The 19,004-nt window shown below is 41.8% G+C and overlaps 2 protein-coding genes across 2 annotated transcripts; one reads left to right on the top strand and one right to left on the bottom strand.

Annotated features, from left to right (window-relative positions):
• Positions 1-1,158: 1,158 nt before the first annotated feature.
• On the top strand, positions 1,159-7,030 carry trmt6 (tRNA methyltransferase 6 non-catalytic subunit). Its single transcript, XM_028606045.1, has 12 exons — positions 1,159-1,491; positions 1,677-1,807; positions 1,960-2,069; positions 3,563-3,654; positions 3,771-3,854; positions 3,951-4,075; positions 4,216-4,386; positions 4,602-4,759; positions 4,930-5,015; positions 5,670-5,772; positions 6,068-6,154; positions 6,402-7,030. The coding sequence occupies exons 1-12, from the start codon at positions 1,385-1,387 to the stop codon at positions 6,546-6,548; spliced, it is 1,401 nt and encodes a 466-aa protein (XP_028461846.1). The 5' UTR covers positions 1,159-1,384; the 3' UTR covers positions 6,549-7,030.
• Positions 7,031-7,406: 376 nt separating this feature from the next.
• chgb (chromogranin B) lies at positions 7,407-11,622 on the bottom strand. The gene is made up of 6 exons (XM_028604615.1): positions 11,577-11,622; positions 11,368-11,414; positions 10,905-10,995; positions 9,164-10,590; positions 8,378-8,488; positions 7,407-7,487 (listed from the first exon to the last, which is right to left on the bottom strand). The coding sequence occupies exons 1-6, from the start codon at positions 11,620-11,622 to the stop codon at positions 7,407-7,409; spliced, it is 1,803 nt and encodes a 600-aa protein (XP_028460416.1).
• Positions 11,623-19,004: the final 7,382 nt, after the last annotated feature.

The raw sequence follows: 19,004 nt of genomic DNA, 5'->3' as shown, positions 1-19,004 counted from the left end.
CCTAATAATTATAATGTATTAACGTTATAGATAATATAATCCTAAATGTATTCGCCAATAAAGCTTCTGCCATATACCTCGTTATATTTGTGTGCAAGATACGTGATGATGTCACAAAGCAAACCATATCCACACCTTCACTACGCTGCCCCTATAGGACACATCATTGTGTGATGTATGAACAGCTGTCCTGGCTTGCACCCTCTGCCAGAAGAAAATATCATTGGCTTCAGCTCATTTTTAAATGTATTTACTTTCAATATCCATATTATTTAACGCAATATTTAGTGCCTTACAGTTCACAATATAGCCTTCGTCACAACGAACTTATCTTCTTTACTGTCCCTAGAGTTAATAGAGAAGTTGGGAAATGTGCTTCCTGTGTTAGAGCTCCTCGTGACTGGAACTGCCTTCCTGCGTCCATTCGCTCGCTTAGTCTTTTCCTCTGTTCCGAATTGCTTTGTTAACACATCTTCAGAATACTTATGTTTCGTGCCTATGTTTCTAGCTTTTCAGATTTAGCATTGATATGTGTCATGTTATGTATGTGTGTAGGCTATATATGAATGTGCTTATGTACAATACATAATTTTGTCAGTTATATTTGGGATTATTGTGTTATATGTTATATGTTACATCAGTTGTTTCTCAAACATTTTACATGTGATGGGGATGGGGGTAGGGATAGTGAGAGCTTGTGTGTGTACGTGCGGGCATGCGTGTTTTTTATTATTGTTATGATTCTTTTTTTATAATTGGATTTATTTATTTATTTTTTGTTTGATTGTATCTACTCTGTTGTTCTGCTAATCTTTTTGGACGTGATCCTGAGGACCCCCATGAAAACGAGATGCTGTATCTCATGGGGTTGATCCTCTAATAAATGTTCATAAATAAATAAATACTGCTGCTACATTGCACACAACGTGGTTTACGTCTCAATATATATTCTCTAGCACTCGGGTTGTGCCCAAAGACTGTGAAATTAGGCTGTGTCTAAAGTCTGTGCTTCTTCATGGCGCACCTTGCCTCTCCTCTGACGATAAATTCACGCTCATCGATGATTCTGAAATGTATATTTCTACTAAGTCATCGCACTTTACTATTGGCTATAGCCTATTGGCTAGCAAGCTCAGCGACGCAAATCCAGCCAATCACCGATGAGAATGTTAAAACATGGCACTCTCTCTACAGTCTGCAATTGTTTAGTTGTCCTGGGAAGCTAGGGAAATGAAAGCTAACACGTGGAAATAGTGATTTGCTGTATTTTGCTTTTAGTTCAGGGTGTTTTAGTGCCTTTTTGAACCGTGCCTTGTCAACGGCGACTCCGTATAATTATCTGAAGGGGACAGTGGACGGGTGAGCTGGTTTAATCTGCTTTATCATGGAGGACAATGTTGACGATGATTCTCTGTACAGAATTAAAGAGGGCGACTACGTTGTGTTGAAACGGGGAGATATCTTCAAAGCTGTCCAAATTCAACCGAAGAAGTAAGTAAAAATATGTAAACCTAACAAAACTAACTAAAACATGAGCCCCATTTATTATAATTGAATGAGAGTCACAAACGGGCTAGCTAAACCATAAACACCTCACCAGTGATATACACATTGCAACATTTGAATGCTGGATGCCGGACAATAGGGATGTATAGAAATGTATGTTTTACACACAGGAAGGTGATTTTTGAGAAGCAGTGGTTCTTCCTGGATAAAGCTGTGGGACAGTTGTACAGCAGCACCTTTGAGATTGTGTCTGGAGGGATCCTACAGCCACTGAAGCCCAAGCACACAGAGAGCTCCACTGGTGTGTAACCTGCTGCTGTTAAATAGCACCCACCAATTACATTCATGTTTGAGTTTCTAGACTGTATGCATGGACATGTAAAAGACTTATTACAGGCTGTAACGCTTTCATTTTTTTTACTTTGAGTAATCTATTGTATGTGTTTGTCCCAGATGCAAAGGAGGCAGGCACAGACAACAGGAACATTGTAGACGATGGAAAATCACAGAAACTGACCAGGGATGACATTGAGACGCTCAAAGAGCAAGGTCTGAAGGGTCAGGTACATAAATAATCTTACACCTCTTTTACACCAGTGACCTGGGTCGGACCAGGGCAAACTGACCCGTGTTCAACCCTTCTTTTGTCAAACTTTTGTCCGTCGTCACGACACACAAAAATTCAGATTCGACCTGGTTCACAACCCGGGAGCGATGCATGCCAAATACCTCACGTGCTGGTAATGGGCAGGGGACCTTTACTGTCCCCCGTAATCTGCCGCTTAATTTCTTCCTCACCACGGACTGGACTGCCAGGAGCTTCTGCACCTTAACCCCCTTATCCTTCGGGTCCCAGTGACCCGAAGGACAACACAAGGGTTATGTACTTCCGTTTACTTTGTTGAGAATTGCTCTCTAAACCCTGTCTCTTGTAAAGTAAGTAAGTAAAGTTTATTTCTAGAGCACATTTAAACACCGTTTAAGCTGACCAAAATGCTGTACAAACAAGCACCAAGGTGCTGTGTTAACCCTTGTTTGTCCTTTGGGTCACCGGGACCCGAAGGACAACACAAGGGTTAAAATACACACACACACCTATATCTATGTTCAAACTGTTGTTTACCTCCACTGTAGCTGAAAACATGCCTGCTGCCAGCGTTTGTTTATGGGCTGCAGCGACCTGTGACAATTGCATCACGACTAGGGCTCCCATTTACACCCGATGACCTCATTTAACCCTGCAGCGGTTGTTAGTGACCCTTGTGCAAGTCGCACTAAAATTGACCCATGTCTGACCCACCTCTTGACCTAGTTCGCAAGTCCGAGTGGATCAACGCGGGTTAACCCTTTCAAACACAAAGTCAACCCTGCTCGGTGTGAAAGGGGTAATACATAAATGGGAAAGTATGACTGTACTGCCAGATGTTGAGTCTGTTTTTCTTTTAAGAATAATGTGGGCAATTTTTTCATTGACATCCATCAAATCTACATTGTGAAAGACAAAAAACAACAGTGCATTGATTATTATAAAACGTTTTGTCTGTGTAGCCAAAGCCTGGTATAGTTTATCGGTCTGTGCCGTAGAGATCCATTGTTGTCAAGTCGCACGCTGTTGCGCTCAGGGTTGGTTGCTTTTATTAAAATGAACATGAGCATCGTAGTTTATCAATCCATCTATATGGTTCTGCTGCCAATAATACTAACTTGTGCACAAAGTAAATTTAATTCACAACTGAAAATAGTCCCCAACAAATACCTGAATAATGTATGCTTAAAACTACAGTGCCCAGCTATTTCAGGAAATTACTCGGCCTTTAAAGAAAATGAAGTTACATATTTGTGACCCATTGTTAATGACTTCCATTTTAAATAGGTAATCAGTGGGCGTGGGGGCTGAGTGGCACAGGCAGGATAGAGGAGACGAAAAGCATTGTAAGATGGGCCAATGCATTGTTTTTTGTCTTGTCATGGGAACCTTATCTGTTGAATTATCCAATGAAATGTCGGAAGTATAACCGAAGAGAGACTGGAGAAAATGTGTGTATGTGCTCCACAGGAGATCATTCAGCAGCTTATAGAGAACAGCTCAACATTCAGAGATAAGACTGAATATGCCCAGGATAAGTACATCAAGAAGAAAAAGAAGAAGTGAGTCACTTCCGAGGATGCACCCACAATTTGTTTCTGACTTAACGTAATGTAGTGCGTTGTAATTAGCGTTATCAGCTGTTACCATTCCTGTGCTTTATTTATTTTTTTTCCAGGTATGAAAATACTGTGACGATTCTAAAACCGTCCTGTCGCATCCTGGCTATGATGTACCATGGCCGGGAACCAGGGAAGATCTGGTGAGTCAGCGCAAGGATTAGCAGCATGTGTGAAAGTTGACTTTTATAGAGCAGAGAGAGATGAATGTATGATGTGTATGTTTTCCTGTGATGCAGCCACCTGCGGTATGACACGCTTGCCCAGATGTTGACTCTGGCAAACATCCACGCAGGCAGTAAAGTTTTGGTTTTTGAGACTTGTGCTGGCCTCGTGCTGGGATCTGTCATGGAAAGAATGGGCGGTACGTCAGTCCCTAAACATTTCTGCAGTGTTCATCCGTCTGACCAAATGATTTGAGCATTTTCTATACAAATAATATATATTTAAAAAGCCTTAACTGGCCCTTTTGTATAATGAACCTGCTCTTTCCTCCTCATCCAGGCTATGGCTCAGTGATCCAAATGTACCCAGGAGGTGGGCCCATTCGCGCGGGTGTGGAGAGCTTTGGCTTCCCTGAACATTTTCACGATATGCTGCATGAGTTTCCCATCTGCCATGTCAATGCTCTGCTGGCAGGCACTCTGGACACCACAGCCAAAGATCCCAGTGCTGGTAGAGCCTGCCTTTTTAAAAAATAATTGTTTTGTTTTAAAATAATTGTTATAGGCTTATTGTTTTTAGATGAAACAGAGTAGCTGCAAGTTAGTGCTGAAATGCCATAGAAAACTAAATATTTCCTGGATGGTCATGTTATCATAGTTTAACCTTTTTATTAACTACACAGACTGAGAGTCTTTGACATGCATTATCTTCCCTCAACATTACAGATTCAAAGAAGTCCGACATGGCCGCAGAGGAGGAGCAAAACCAGCCTGAGGCAGGACGGCAGGGCAGTCCAGAGGAACAGAGCATGGAGACAAACAGTGGGGCTGATGGTAGCCATGACCACGAGAAAGATGAGAAGGAGAAACTCAGAGAAGCCAGAGTATGTCCACTATTTATTTACTGACCCCACTTAGGACATCCTTCATTTTAGTTTTACTGTCATGCCTTCTTATATTGGAAAGCAACAGGATTAAGCATGTATGTAAAGAAAAAAGAAATTGGATCTGGATATTCAGTGTCCTATTTTATTTTTTTTTAATTTATTTTTAGGCTCAGGGAAAAAAGGTGAAGCAGGAGGAGAAACGGAAGAAGCTGGCAGCTGCTGCTGCCCTGCTGGAAGGCAGGAATGCCGACGGGTTGGTGTCAGATTTGGCTTCTGCTTTCACATTTCTGTTCCTCTGCACCGCTCTGTTCTTTTCAGCATTTCGGCCTCTTTCTCTTCCACCTCGGATATATTTATTCCGGATGGCGGCGTGTAGTAAACAACAGTAATTAAAATAGATCTACAGGGATTACAAAGTGATGAATGATTCAAGTATTGTAAATTATGTCCATAAAAGTCATGATAAATGCCTTTTGCTGAGCTCACACACGGTGCCCCTACTAGGTGAGCAAAGTGATTGCTGTGCAGCTTCCTGTCATATAAAATGAGGAACTTGCTTTATAGTGTATTCATGGTTAATGAATGAATGAATGAATGAATGAAGGAAGGGTTGTGAGGGTGACATGAGTATTGATCTTGTTAGCCGATTGACTTTACTCCAAGTCTTCTCTACATCATAGCAGCTAATATCATAGACTGTCCTAAATCAGCCTCTTTTACAGACTCTCATCCAGCTACGTAAAAGATGAAATGAATGTCTACGATAGGTACTAAATCCCCAAGTGTTCCGGTCATAACTTGCGTCGATATTGCCAGCATGCACATTTCCAATGACCAAGTGCACGGTTTACGGTGTATGTTGTATTGGACAGGCTTGCTTCATCATTGGTTTGTTTCCCACATGCAGGTTGGTCATAGCCAGTCGGTTTCACCCGTGTCCGGTCCTAATGGGACTGCTCAAATTCCTCTCCCCCTCCAGGCCTTTTGTAGTCTACTCCCAATACAAAGAGGTAAGATCATCATGGCTAGTGCTATGTACCGGAACCACAACACGTTTGGATGAGGATAATTAGTTCTGTCTCTCATTAGCTGCCAGTGCGCACAGGTTTCCAGTGGGAAATGACCTTATAACATTACTGCAGCGGACATTCCTGTCACTGCCAAGGAGTTACAATGCCCATCACATCCTTGCCTTTTATTACCTTTTGTGCTTATGTAGCTGGAAAGATCACCCCGACTTGTTGACTCTGCAGTTCTCCTCCTTAATGCTCATTTTTTTCGTCTCTTTCCGCTCCATCTCTGTAGGCGCTTATTGAGTGCTACACAAAGCTCAAGGAACAGGGCGGTACAGTCAACCTCAGACTCACAGACACCTGGCTCAGACATTACCAGGTAACATTTTTTAATAATTTAATAAATTGTCAGAATTGTCATTTCTATCCTCTTGAATTCCCCCACCATTTGCGCTTACTGCCCACACTTATTTGTGTTGCTTCTTCCATGATTGTGTACTATGCAGCAAGTAGATGAAAACAATGTGCATACTCGGATCTTCCCGCTCAATACCCAAGTGTTATTCCTGCCTGCCCTTCCTCTAGAGTGAATGTCTCCTGACTGTATTTCTACGTCGTGTCCCTAGGTGTTGCCTAACAGGACGCATCCTGTGCTACTGATGAGCGGGGGCGGGGGATACCTCCTCTCAGGAACAACGGTCGCCGCGGACCGCTCCCAGCGAGCTGAGGAACCAGCGGCTAAGAGACTGAAACTGACCGACACGGACGGATAAACAAATAGAGAAGAATCACATCTTTTAAGGGCACGTTACCAATGGCCTATAGGGACTTTCCTCCAGCACAGACTTCTCTTTCTGCTGAACTGATTTGACACCTCTGAAATAAGGGAGACTGGAGTGTCTGGTTTGCATTCATCAGAGCAATTTTTCCTATCATGTGTGTTCAGATCAGTGCAGATGAAGGTGTAATGCTGAGGAGCAAACTATAAGCTAGTTTAGGCAGTGTAAACTCAGTGTATGTATATTGCGTAAGGAATTTCTGAAATAATCTAAATTGAGAGTAAGTGACAAATTTGTGACTATCTTTTTTTTCTTTTCTTTTTTTTGAATTAATGCGCTCCAGCTTTTAGGTTATGACTTTTTTTTTTTTTTCCCTGCAGAAAGTGCCATTTGTTATGATGAACTAGTTGCTAATGCAGCTTCACTGTGGGTTAAATCTGTATCTGCACCAGATTAAAAAGCAGTACTAAGCCTGATGTGTGTACATCATTATTTTTTTTCATCAAGAAATAATTTGAGAGGTAATTTGTTTGGTCCCAGAATAACTCCTTTTATTGAGTGCAGACTGAACAAACTCTTCAGAACACAATGATTGAATAATTTGTCTCAGATGTGTATTATTTTATATTTTTCTCATATATATGTAAACATCAAAACCATTCCCATGCGGATTAATTTAACATCAGAATATCACAAATATGTTGATAAACAAGTTGATAAAATGTTTTGGCAAGGCTCCAAGATTATTTTTTTTGTCTTTTTTTAATACTTTAAGCACACTAAATTGGCTGACATACAGTAAGACAGCAGCTTTTGTCAACTAATAGTGTCTTTAAATGCTGTCCACTCTGGTTATGCACTGTTGTCATGCAACTTGGCAGCGATTTTCTGCAGCTCTGTGTCCATCACTGCAAGATTTTCCAGCTCTTTCTCCTGAAAAACAAGAGTATACATCAGCAAATGCCTGCTCAGAAATCTGTGTAATATATGTAAATTGGTCATTTAGGTTAAACATTCCCTAATTATCCCTTGATTTGTGGTGCTGTAGAACTGATATCACTACACCACCTCCTTCCTGATTACTTTTTCTGCTTTAAGTATGTGACAAGATAGGGAGGTCTCTACAGGCCGGCGCTCTCTTTTTAATGGGCATATTATGACTTTGATTACTCTAGGAGGCTATAATCATGGGGTTCTAAGTGTGATTACTGCAGCGGTCATAAAAAGCTGGTGTGCAAATAGGAAAACGGCACACATGTTGAAGAGAGATGCTGTGAGGAATAACTGATTTGAGCCAGACGATAAAATATCGTTCTTGCGTATTCCAGAGTTGAGAAACGAGTCACTGCCCATGAATATACTGGTTATATTTCTCCTTCATGTATTTGGGACATGCTCATGGGGGACAGTTCTTGATGTGCATTTGCACAGATGCATATTCACCGATGCTCTGAAGGCTAAATCCTGACATCTCCATGTAGACCAGAGATTTCCATAATGAGCATGGTTGCTTTTCCCCCACTGTGAAACAGTGTGGCAGAGGCACTTGATGTGCTTCATGGCTTTACTGGGTCAGCTTTATATAAAAGGGGAAGATTTGTTTTATGGAAATGCCAGCAGAATACAAGTTTCTTTACATTATGGATCAAAGGTGATTTCAAACATAAAAATGAGTTTTGCCTGAATCCTGGTTGCTACATGGTATTAGATGAGATGTATTTTCAGTTCAGTGGTCTAATCAGAGGTGAACATGACAGCAAATAAATTCTCACATCAGTCATAAAAGTGTTTTTGTTTTTGCACTAAGTGAAAGCCGTGTTTACCTCCTGCGGGGTAAGTGCTCTCTGGTGCATGCTCCTCTTTGGCTCCTCTTGATTAGAATGGCTGGCAAGCTGGTTTATCTTATAGCTCAGCAACTTGGCCAGTTCATCCATCTGAACACATTAAAGGCAGAATCACATTATGTCTAAACTGTATGATGTAGGCAAAATCATGATCTGCTCTGCTAATCAAAACATTACTGGTAATTTATAGTGTCATCAAAATGGCTGAAGAAACAGAGTTTATTTTTTAGAAGATTGACTGGTGCTGGGTCAATAATAAATCAATATTACATACACATGTGCTAAAAGGTTTAATAGGCTAGGAACATTTACAAAATTACCGAAGGACATTTTTAGAGCGATCAAATTTCCCTAATCTGCATGTTTAGGTTGCCACTAATCGAAAGCAATTTGCAGAAATATTTCTGCTCCATATATGCCGGAAAATAAGGGTATCACATAACGCCTACCTTGTTAGAAGTTGCAGCATGCTCATCTGAATCCCTTTTATACCACGCAGGATGGTAGAAACTTCTGAAAATCCATGGATTGCGCTTTTCTGCTAGATACCTGAAAAACAGCCCCAATTAGTTTCTGTTCTTAACAACAATATTTATGTCAGGACATGTACACTGCTAAGGGATTTGTTCATTTCTTGTGCAAAATCTTTTTTGATCCCAATTGAATTGCAAGTGGTGTTACTGAGCTCTGCAGTGTTTTGTGCGTTGGGGTGCAGAGTACAAAGTTGCAGAATGAAAGAGTACGAGTTGTAGGATACCTCATTACTTGGTCCCCGTCCTTTGCCGTCTCCTCGTATTCCTCTGAATCGCCCCTCTGTTCTTCCTCTTCTTCTGATGAGCCTCCGCCACGCTTGTGAAACTTCTTTTTATGGTGGTATCGATGTGTCGGTTTCCATATACGCTTTTCTATTTCTTGCTCTTCTTTTCCATCTCTTTTGTCGAGGCCCCAGGACTCCTGGCTGCGTTCCCCCTCCGGCTCTTCTCTCACCTCCTCTGAGAGCTCTTCGTCACGCTTGTGTCTCCTCTGGTGGTACCTGCCGGCCCTCCAGTCCCTCTTTTCTCTTCCAGCATCAAAGTCCCAGGACTCCTGGCTGCGTTCTTCATCGGGCTCTTCCCTGGCTTCTTCTGAGAGCTCTTCGTCACGTTTGTGTCTCCTCTGGTGGTACCTTCCAGCCCTCCAGTCCCTCTTGTCGAGACCCCAAGATTCCTGGCTGCGTTCTTCTTCTGGCTCTTCCCTGGCTTCCTCGGAGAGCTCTTCATCACGCTTGTGTCTCCTCTGGTGGTACCTGTCGGCCCTCCAGTCCCTCTTTTCTCTTCCAGCATCAAAGTCCCAGGACTCTTGGCTGCCTTCTTCTTCTGGCTCTTCCCTGGCTTCCTCGGAGAGCTCTTCGTCACGTTTGTGTCTCCTCTGGTGGAATCTGCCGGCCCTCCAGTCCCTCTTGTCAAGACCCCAAGATTCCTGGCTGCGTTCTTCTTCTGGCTCTTCCCTGGCTTCCTCGGAGAGCTCTTCGTCACGTTTGTGTCTCCTCTGGTGGAATCTGCCGGCCCTCCAGTCCCTCTTGTCGAGACCCCAAGATTCTTGGCTGCGTTCTTCTTCTGGCTCTTCCCTGGCTTCTTCGGCGAGCTCTTCGTCACGCTTGTGTCTCCTCTGGTGGTACCTTCCAGCCCTCCAGTCCCTCTTGTCGAGAGCCCAGGACTCCTGGCTGCGTTCGCCATCCTCTTCTTCCTCCAATGGTTCATCACTACGTTTGTGGAACTTTTTCTTGTGGTGGTAACGATGTGTGGGCTTCCATATGCGCTTGTCTCTCTCCTCCTCGTCCTCGTTTCCTTGCCTTTTGTCCACATCCCAGGACTCTTGGCTACGTTCTTCCTCTGGCTCCTCCCTCTCTCCTCCTAAAGATTCCTCATTGCGTTTGTGTTTTCTTTGGTGGTATCTTCCAGGCTTCCAGCTGCTCCTCTTCTCCCGCGCTCCTTCCTCTTCGTTCTCGTGTCTCTTCTCCTTCTCATCACCCAGACTCCAGGATTCTTGGCTGCGTTCGTCTTCGGGGATTTCTCTTTTTTCCTCCACGGATTGTAGGAGAGCCTCGATGTCTTTCACATCTGCTGCCTTTGCCTCAGGGTGACCTTTGGCCACCTCTCCATGAGTTGCTATCCCCTCTCCACTCTTCTTGTCCAGCGGGGCATGTTTAACCCCTATAACAGAACAAAAGAAAAATCCAAAGAGGTGTAAAAGATGTGCTCAGTATAGCTTCAGCCTTAAGGTCAAATCCCATCTTGTATTTGATCAATCACTCTTGTTTCATCTGTGGCATGAAAGCTGCAAGCAATCTGAATAGCTCTATTTTTGTCACCAGCTGTTTTTTTTTTTGTGTTTGAATCTATAAGCTTCTCAATGTCTCAGCCATCTGACAGTTAAAAGACTACTGCATCAACAATATCCTTAATGCTTTAAATATGCCTGTTTACTATCTCCGTGCACAGTGAAAAATCTGCTTGTGCTTACAAACCTGCTTGGAGAATATCTTTGCATTCCTGATCCAGCTGGGAGTCCGGTTTGGAAAGAGCTTTGGACAGGACTTCAACCAAACAGCGTGTTACCTGCGATAAACAAAGACTATATATTAGAGATGAATCGATTCATTTGATTAGTTGTCAACTATTAAATTAATCGCCAACTATTTTGATAATCGATGAATCTGTTATGAGTCCAGCTTAAATGTGAATATTTTCCAGTTTCTTCACTCCTTTATGACAGTAAACTGAATATCTTTGAGTTGTGGACAAAACAAGACATTTGAGGACGTCCTCTTTGGGCTTTGGAAAACACTGATCGACATTTTTTAACTAATCAATTAATCAAGAAAATAATCGTTCGTTGCAGCCCCGTTATATATGTAGCTCTTTGCTGCTTTAATTACTGCCTAGCTGCGGTGTTAAATGTAAATATCAAATTGCATCCGAAAAACATACCACATCTTCTCTCTGCCCTTCTTTTCCCACTGGAAGCGCTAGATTTTCTGCATTAGAAAGAAAGCATTTATGTTAGAATGAGTCAAACTGCACAAGGATTGCATGTGTTGTGCATGAAAGAGCAGTCGCTGTCTCTGTCCATGGTCCTGAACTGCGCTCACTAACTTAACAGCACTCTGCAAGAAGAAAACCAACACTCCGTTACCTACCTTTCAACAAAGCCGCAACCGCCACAGCGACAAAAATAAGTCTCATCTTGGCGAGATGAAGGTACATCCAAGAAAATGTGAGAAACGCATCAACTTCAGTCTGAAGCTGCAGGAGAACAAGAGAGCGCTGACTGGGCGCCTGCTGCTCTGAAGACTGGAGCAGAGGAGCGCCTCTAATATAGAGAGAAGTGGGCTGGAGGAGCGTGGGAGGAGGGCTTTAGGCGCTGTTAATGACATGACTCATTAGACCTGCAAAAAGAGTGGCCTGAGGGAAATTTGATGCACGTACAGTGTCGACATTTTGCGCAAAGTGAATTAGTTGTTAGTGTCACAGTTCATTCGGGTGATAATTTGAACAGATTCACGAGACGGTGGAATTAGGGTTATGTAGTGTGTTTGTGTTTAATGCCGTGAGTTGCCTGAGGACAGGCAGGTATAGGGGGTGGACACAGCATCACGAAGATTCGTGATGTCTTCTGCAGCCCGATACTACAGCCCTGCAACCCTAGTTTGTAAAGAAGAGTCTTGTTTTTATGTCAGAGTGAAGTTGATTCAGCTCAGCCTACGGAATGTTTATGCTGCTGGTGTTATTCTGTTACTGAAAAAGTATTATATTGGAAGTTATGCATGGTAACTCAAGTCCTGTTTATTGCAGGTCTACTGTTTTGGTTTGCATCAGTTTGCAAACAACGTGCCCTGTGGTTAATTCACTCAAAATAAAATTGTAATAATTTTTTGGCTTACCCCAGTCTCTAGCTGAAGTTATGTAATATCCCAGTATTATCAACTGCAATGTTGCCCTACTTTTCATGTTTGCTTAAATGATTGAATGTAGGCTAATGTAAAAAAAAAAAAAAAAATGAAAAAGAAAAGTTAGAGTAGACATTTACAGCCACGGAATCTATCCAACCCCGAGTCAGAATTGAGCCCAACTGACTCCTCAATAATTCATTCATCCTTCAGCACATCCTGTCCAGTTTCCCATGGGAAGCTGTGAGCTTCAGCACCACTAGAGGAAAGCCAGTTAACGGAGAACAGTCAAGTGACATGGATGTGTTAGAGGGGTGTTTTTGCTGTACTAGTTACAGATAAAGTGTTGCTCTAATCAGGAGTATCATGTGACTGGCTTAAAAAGAAAACAGCTGCACAGAAACATAACAAGTTGACTTACTGCACTGACAAGTGCAACGATTTGTGTGTTTATGTGTAAGGACGGTAATCTGATCTTGATTTCAAACTTCTACTTTTAATCTCCCCAACTTTCCACGAAGCAATGAACAGTAGCTTAATCTGCAACGGTCGCCGTCTTCATAACAGACCCTGGATTGGGATGAGCTGACATGTGAAGCGACACAGCTCAAACTGAGTATGCTCAGCTCAGCGCGGCTCAGAACATTCAAACTGACAACTGCTAGCATCTTCTTTTTGGCACTTTGCGAGTTTTTTTCTTGCTTCCTTGTAGAGCAATTGGTTCTTCCTCAGTGCATATATTATTTCATTCAGACACCAGAAAAGTAAAAAAAAATGACCGGTTTAAAACTTTGGAGAATGGGCTACCATAAATCCGGTTTATCTACATATATGGGCCACTGTAGATGCTTAAAAATGCGTGATGATAAAAATGTTTACTTGGAGTGTTTACACAACAAGCACTGACCTTTATGTATGGCAAAGTACATTCAAATGCAATCATGTCTTGGAAACCATAAGCCCAGAAAGTGTAACAGCTGCGGGCAAAATGAGAACATCGTGCTCCATAAATCTGCTCTCACGCCTGTGCCTCTCGTGCCTACATGACTGGATACGGATATCTATCTTTGTTACTGCAGACAGGCGCCATTGTGGGGACTGAAATAATTACTGGTCAGAGCATAAAACAGTGTACTGTACATCCAAGCTATATGCAGTAATCCAAAGCAGCCAGTGAACCCAGACTTTTGTGTGAATGATAAGATTTTCAATTTCAAATGTTTGGCGTACTGAGCAACAGCAGCAGGAGGGTAACAGTGCTGCGGTTTCCTCTGCCGTGCCCAGGGAGGAAGTCATGTCTGTGACTGAGGCTCAGTGCTCCAAGTGAGCCATCCAGTCGCTAGATATGAAAAGCGTTGAAACACAAGCCCCATGCTCTGAACAACGTGTGTGTCCCCGAGAATGCGTGTGCACACGCATGTTGTGCTGTGTATGTGTTTTAGTGGCCTTACTGCTATTGCTCCAGGCCTGATTTAATATTTTAGTGAGCCACGAAGATTTAGGAGCTTACAGACAATGAAGGGGGAGATTTGAGAGGGAGCGCTCGATGCGTTCAGACAGGCTCTGGGAGCACGACTCCGATTGGTCCCTGTCTGCAACACCACCACACCTTTCATCATGACTTATTACATGCGAGAACAAAAGGCAAGCGGCTCACGATGAGCACAATGCAATGTGCCGCATGAAAGCCTCAACGGGGCTTTGATCCTTGGTGGGGACTAGCTTCATGTTTGGCTCTAAACTACTGAGGGACTTTGATGATATTCCAAGGACAATAGGAGAGTCTCTGTGCGGCCATCTGTGGTCAAATGCACTTCCTTTTGCTATTGTCTGACTGGTTAAAGTATCATTATTGTCTGACATTTTGTTGAAAAGGGGGAGCTTTATTTCTCTTTTTTGGAGCCACTTAGTATTAGTCTTTGAGCACAATCTGATGTTAGATCTCAAGCAAACATCCTTTCCCTAACTTGAAACATCAAAATCCTCTTGGTTATTGCTAAAAATAGTTCCAAAATAACAGTCTAACAGCAAAAGTATAAACACAGACTTAAATGTTTTTTTTTAAATCGGTCATTTGCACAAAAAAGTAAACTATTTTAGGAGCAAGCAACATCCAAGCAGCTTCTTCTGTTGTCTTTTTTTTTGTCTCTGCTGATCATACATTGTAGTTTTCACCAATAGACCTTTTTCACGGCAGACATGTTGACATGTCATAGTAAGAAAAGCACAGGTGTATTCAAACCCATTACTGATGGCTGCATTCCACTTAGGAGAGGCCCTGGTGTTGTGCATGCTGACTCACTGAAATATCTTACTGGGACACTTGATGGAACTGAGCCATCGTTAAGGTTATCAATTTCAGCTGTGCTTTTCCTACTATGACAAGTCAAAATGTCTGCCGTGAAAAAGGTCTATACAATGTGTATTGTGCTGTTGTGTCCAATCCAGCCAACAAGTAGCATATTTAGGGCCCCTTATGTTTATTGTTCTTTTTAGTAAGAAGGAAATGGATAATAAAACAGAAATAAAAACTAAAATACACCTTTTAATTACCAGCCGCAACGCTGGTATTGTTTTCACCTTATGAGTATGTGTGTCTGTCTTCATGGCAAAATGTGGCCCTGGAAGCAGCTACTGTAGCGGGCCAGGTACTACCCACAGAGGCAGTTTGAGTATGTTACCTAGTGTTTTTATGTCTGTCTGTTGGGCAAAATTGAAATACAAAACTAAATACATTTCCATCAGTACAGCTGTATTTAATGCAAACGTACTAAAACATCAGCATGTTAGCATTGTTATCATGAGCATGTACTTAAGTATAGCCACTAGCATGGCATTAAAGCAGGACCCACCTTAACATCTTTATCATGTCAGTAAATATGTGCTTTAGTGCAGAATATTCCCAAACATTTTCAATTAAATTAGCAAAACAAACATTGAATGCTTAATAAGCCTGGAGTTCTAAGGCCCTGCTGGTAATCCAACTCTGCCTATCCATGAGATGCTGGGCCTACTGTATTTGATAACTATTGCAAAATCAGCAGTGTTGGGCAAGTGAGAAGAATATGTAGCACAGAATGGAAAGTCCCTCCATCCATCCATCTTCGTCCACTTATCCGGTGTCGGATAAGCCTTCTGGCTCAGCTCTCTTTTCGTCACAACGGTGCGATAGATTGAATGTAATACCGCACCCGCTGCGCCGATTCTCCGACCAATCTCCCGCTCCATTGTCCCCTCACTCGCGAACAAAACCCCAAGGTACTTGAACTCCTTCACTTGGGGTAAGGACTCATTCCCTACCTGGAGAAGGCATTCCATCGGTTTCCTGCTGAGAATCATGGCCTCCGATTTAGAGGTGCTGATCCTCATCCCAACCGCTTCACACTCGGCTGCGAACCGATCCAGTGAGTGCTGAAGGTCACAAGCCGATGATGCCATCAGGACCACATCATCTGCAAAGAGCAGCGATAAGATCCGGGGTAAACTCCAACGTAGCGGCGCTCAGCTACCTTGTTTTTCCATAGGGTTTTTGAACCATTCTTTGTCTGGCCCCTCACCTGAGACCACTTTGCCTTGGGAGACCCTACCAGGAGCACGAAGCTCCAGACAACACAGCCCTCAGGTTCACAGAGACACACAAACCTCTCCACCACGATAAGGTGATGGTTCACGGAGAAGAATGGAAAGGGGGGTTCCAAATTATCCATGCAGGTGTCATTATAAAGCTGCTTGGTTGTTTATGCATTCATCAAACAGGATGATGGAGGGCTTGTACTCTAATATGTCAAACTTTAACTTTATTAGCATCCCTATTGTAGGAGCAGGGTGCTCTCTCGATATAGAACTCAATAGGACCCAAAAGACCTGCACAACATTTAAATGGCCCATAAAGAGGATTTAGCTCTGATTTATTGTGTATTAACAGGATTTGAATGAGCCTCATCACCAGACAAGCAGGTGAGGGCAAATTATAATGTGTATTACTTAATTACCAGATCTCCTTCTCAAATCATTTACCTCCTATCTCGTCTTTCTGTTGTAAATTAGAATAGGATGAACTCTTTTTAAATGTTCAGAGTGAGTACTTGTGGTGTCCCTGTGTGCATGTATTTTTCTTTAATGCAGAGTAAGTAAGTAAGTAAAATTGTTTCCTTTCAGTAATATGAGTAAAGGTGAAGATTTAATGAGCTCTTTGGGGAGAAAAGAATTATGAGTACTGAGGAAGGATAAATGTGAATAAATTATGAATGAGGCAGAGCAGGCCATTCTTTATGAATATTGTGACAACTCAAAAAGGTTATTGTTGTTGGAAGAATATTGGCCCTTAAGCCAGTTACACTTGCTGCTTGGGCAGCTGTGTGCTGCTCTTTAGGTAAATGCATGACAAGTTAACATTAAAAGAGCATATGGAGGGTACGTTTTTTGGGTGCAACTTGAGAAAAATAACGTGCTTGATTTAAGCAGTCAAGGGTTAGTATTTCTATGATTACATCATATTTGGGTATACCCATTTCCCCTACTTCTGTAACACCAGCAGCACTTAACAGTACTGCAGGACCGGTTCATTTTTAATGCGGTTAGCTGCTCACTGAAATGTGCTAATGAGAGTCAACACTGTCAACACTGCTCCGCACAGTGAGCGCAGTTGGAAAATGTCTCAGCCTAAAGAACATCACCAGAGTTTGACACTCAGTGTGGATTAGTTTAACAGCACTGTGTAAAATACATTTGTGTAATTCTGGAGGTTAATCATATTAATCACTATGTACAAGGGTTGCTATAGCTGCATGATCGTTTGTTTTTGCGATTTGAATCTCTCTATTTCTGGTCATATCAAGTTTTGCTTCATTCAATTGTTTATGTTGTGTTCATTTTAGGCTGTTTTTGTTACTTGTATGCTGATATCAATGTAGATTTTGGCTAATTTTAGCTACTCTAAAATTGGTAACACCCAATAATAAGGGTACAAATCATATACCATTAAAAGTTTCACATTTCTATGACTATAGGTACTGTTCTGCTTCCAGAGAGGCTGAGCAAATGCATGCTTCTGAATTGAACTTTGATGTAACTGTAATCCAGCTAAATTGGTCGCATATCAATTCATGTTTGAGGCAACTGAATTACCGATCCTTAATTGATGATCTGTTGATTGTGAACTTATCACATGAAGTCATAGGGACTTGATGTTAATGGTGAGCGACAGGAATTAATGATATACCCTGCATTAATTCATGCATTAAATTGTGCATTAGTTAAACATTGAAGGCTTGTTAGCTGTGCAGGGGGACAGCCTAAATCTGTTTTTCTGTATTTTAAGAAGCTGCCCTCCTTTAATGTACCTGGAAATTCGGCTTTAAATGTTAAGTTTTTCTATACATTCATGAGCTTCAAGGCCTTAAACACAAATACAGAAAACCCTGATGTGAAAATCAACACTTTGGCAGAAAATTGTGCCTTGATGTAGGATCTAATTTCTCACAATAGGAAGCCAATTGAGAAAATACGTTTTTAGGGCCTTTAAGTGCTACAATGTATCAATGGTAACTATTTTATTAGCAAGCCTCTTTAACTTAATTTCAATCTGGAAGAAAGATACATATACATACATATAATGGGGCAGGGTTGCTGCATATTTTTCAGCTCCCGGGGGTGTTCATCTTGAGTATTGATTTTGACGTATTAATGTAAACTAGCCTTCTTACACAACTCTGTCAACTGGGCAAAATGCACAATTGTGAAGAAGAGATCAATACCCACTTTCCACAGGGTCTATTAACAACTGAGACCGAGCTGACAATTGGATTCTAATACTATAATCATTTTCTATTGAACTGTATTGTATGATATATGTTATCTTGTTGTTTTGCATCGTGACGGCAGATGCATGTATTCGTACAAGGATAAATCGCCACAAAGCCAAGGACGTAACACTTTTTTAGTTATAAGAGAAAAAAATTTAAGGAAGCAAGTCTTTCTTTAAATCTTTCTTCCTCTTTTCTTTCACTGTGTGTTAATAAGCATTTTGTTTGTGCCTTGCTGCAGTTTTCTTAGTAGCACTATGACAATATGACTTCAAAATGTCACATGAAAGAGCTCACTAGAGAGAAGACGTTTTCAATTTCTTAGTCTGTTCTTCATAGGAGCTGTAAAAAATGGCAGAAATTAACTTTATTGGAAATCAAGGTAGATTTTTGATAAATCAAAAGGCCCATTTTTATGGCTACTTTCTGGCTGCACAGGCAGGCTTGTGTCTACTCGGGTTTGAGACACTGTTTTTAAAGAGCTTCCTTAAATCTCATATTAGCACAGACTTTTCATGTCATTGACATTTTTCTATGCAGAAAAAAAAAATAAAACATGCATTCAATTTATATGCATTGGTTACAAAGGATTTATAGCTGAATAGTCAAAGTCTCTCATATTGACATGGTATTAAAGATGATTGATGATGCCTTGAAGCATCTTCCCTGCTCTGACCTTCAGCTCTTTAGCTAAACTGACACTGATGTTAAACATTGTTCACAGGGGTGATAACATGGAGTGGTTTGGATAGAGAAACTTTGGTTAAATTCTTCCTCAGGTTCAAAGGTTAAGACGTTGTTACTTAGTTGTTTAGACTGACCTTAGACCGAGCCTCAAAGGCAACTTCTCAGTCACATTCAATGAGGCCTTCTG

Source organism: Perca flavescens, chromosome 18 (genome assembly GCF_004354835.1).
Source record: "Perca flavescens isolate YP-PL-M2 chromosome 18, PFLA_1.0, whole genome shotgun sequence".
In the NCBI taxonomy this organism is placed as follows: Eukaryota; Metazoa; Chordata; class Actinopteri; order Perciformes; family Percidae; genus Perca; species Perca flavescens.
The sequence above is the reverse complement of the archived record's forward strand: the minus strand, read 5'-3'. Positions and strand labels throughout refer to the sequence as shown.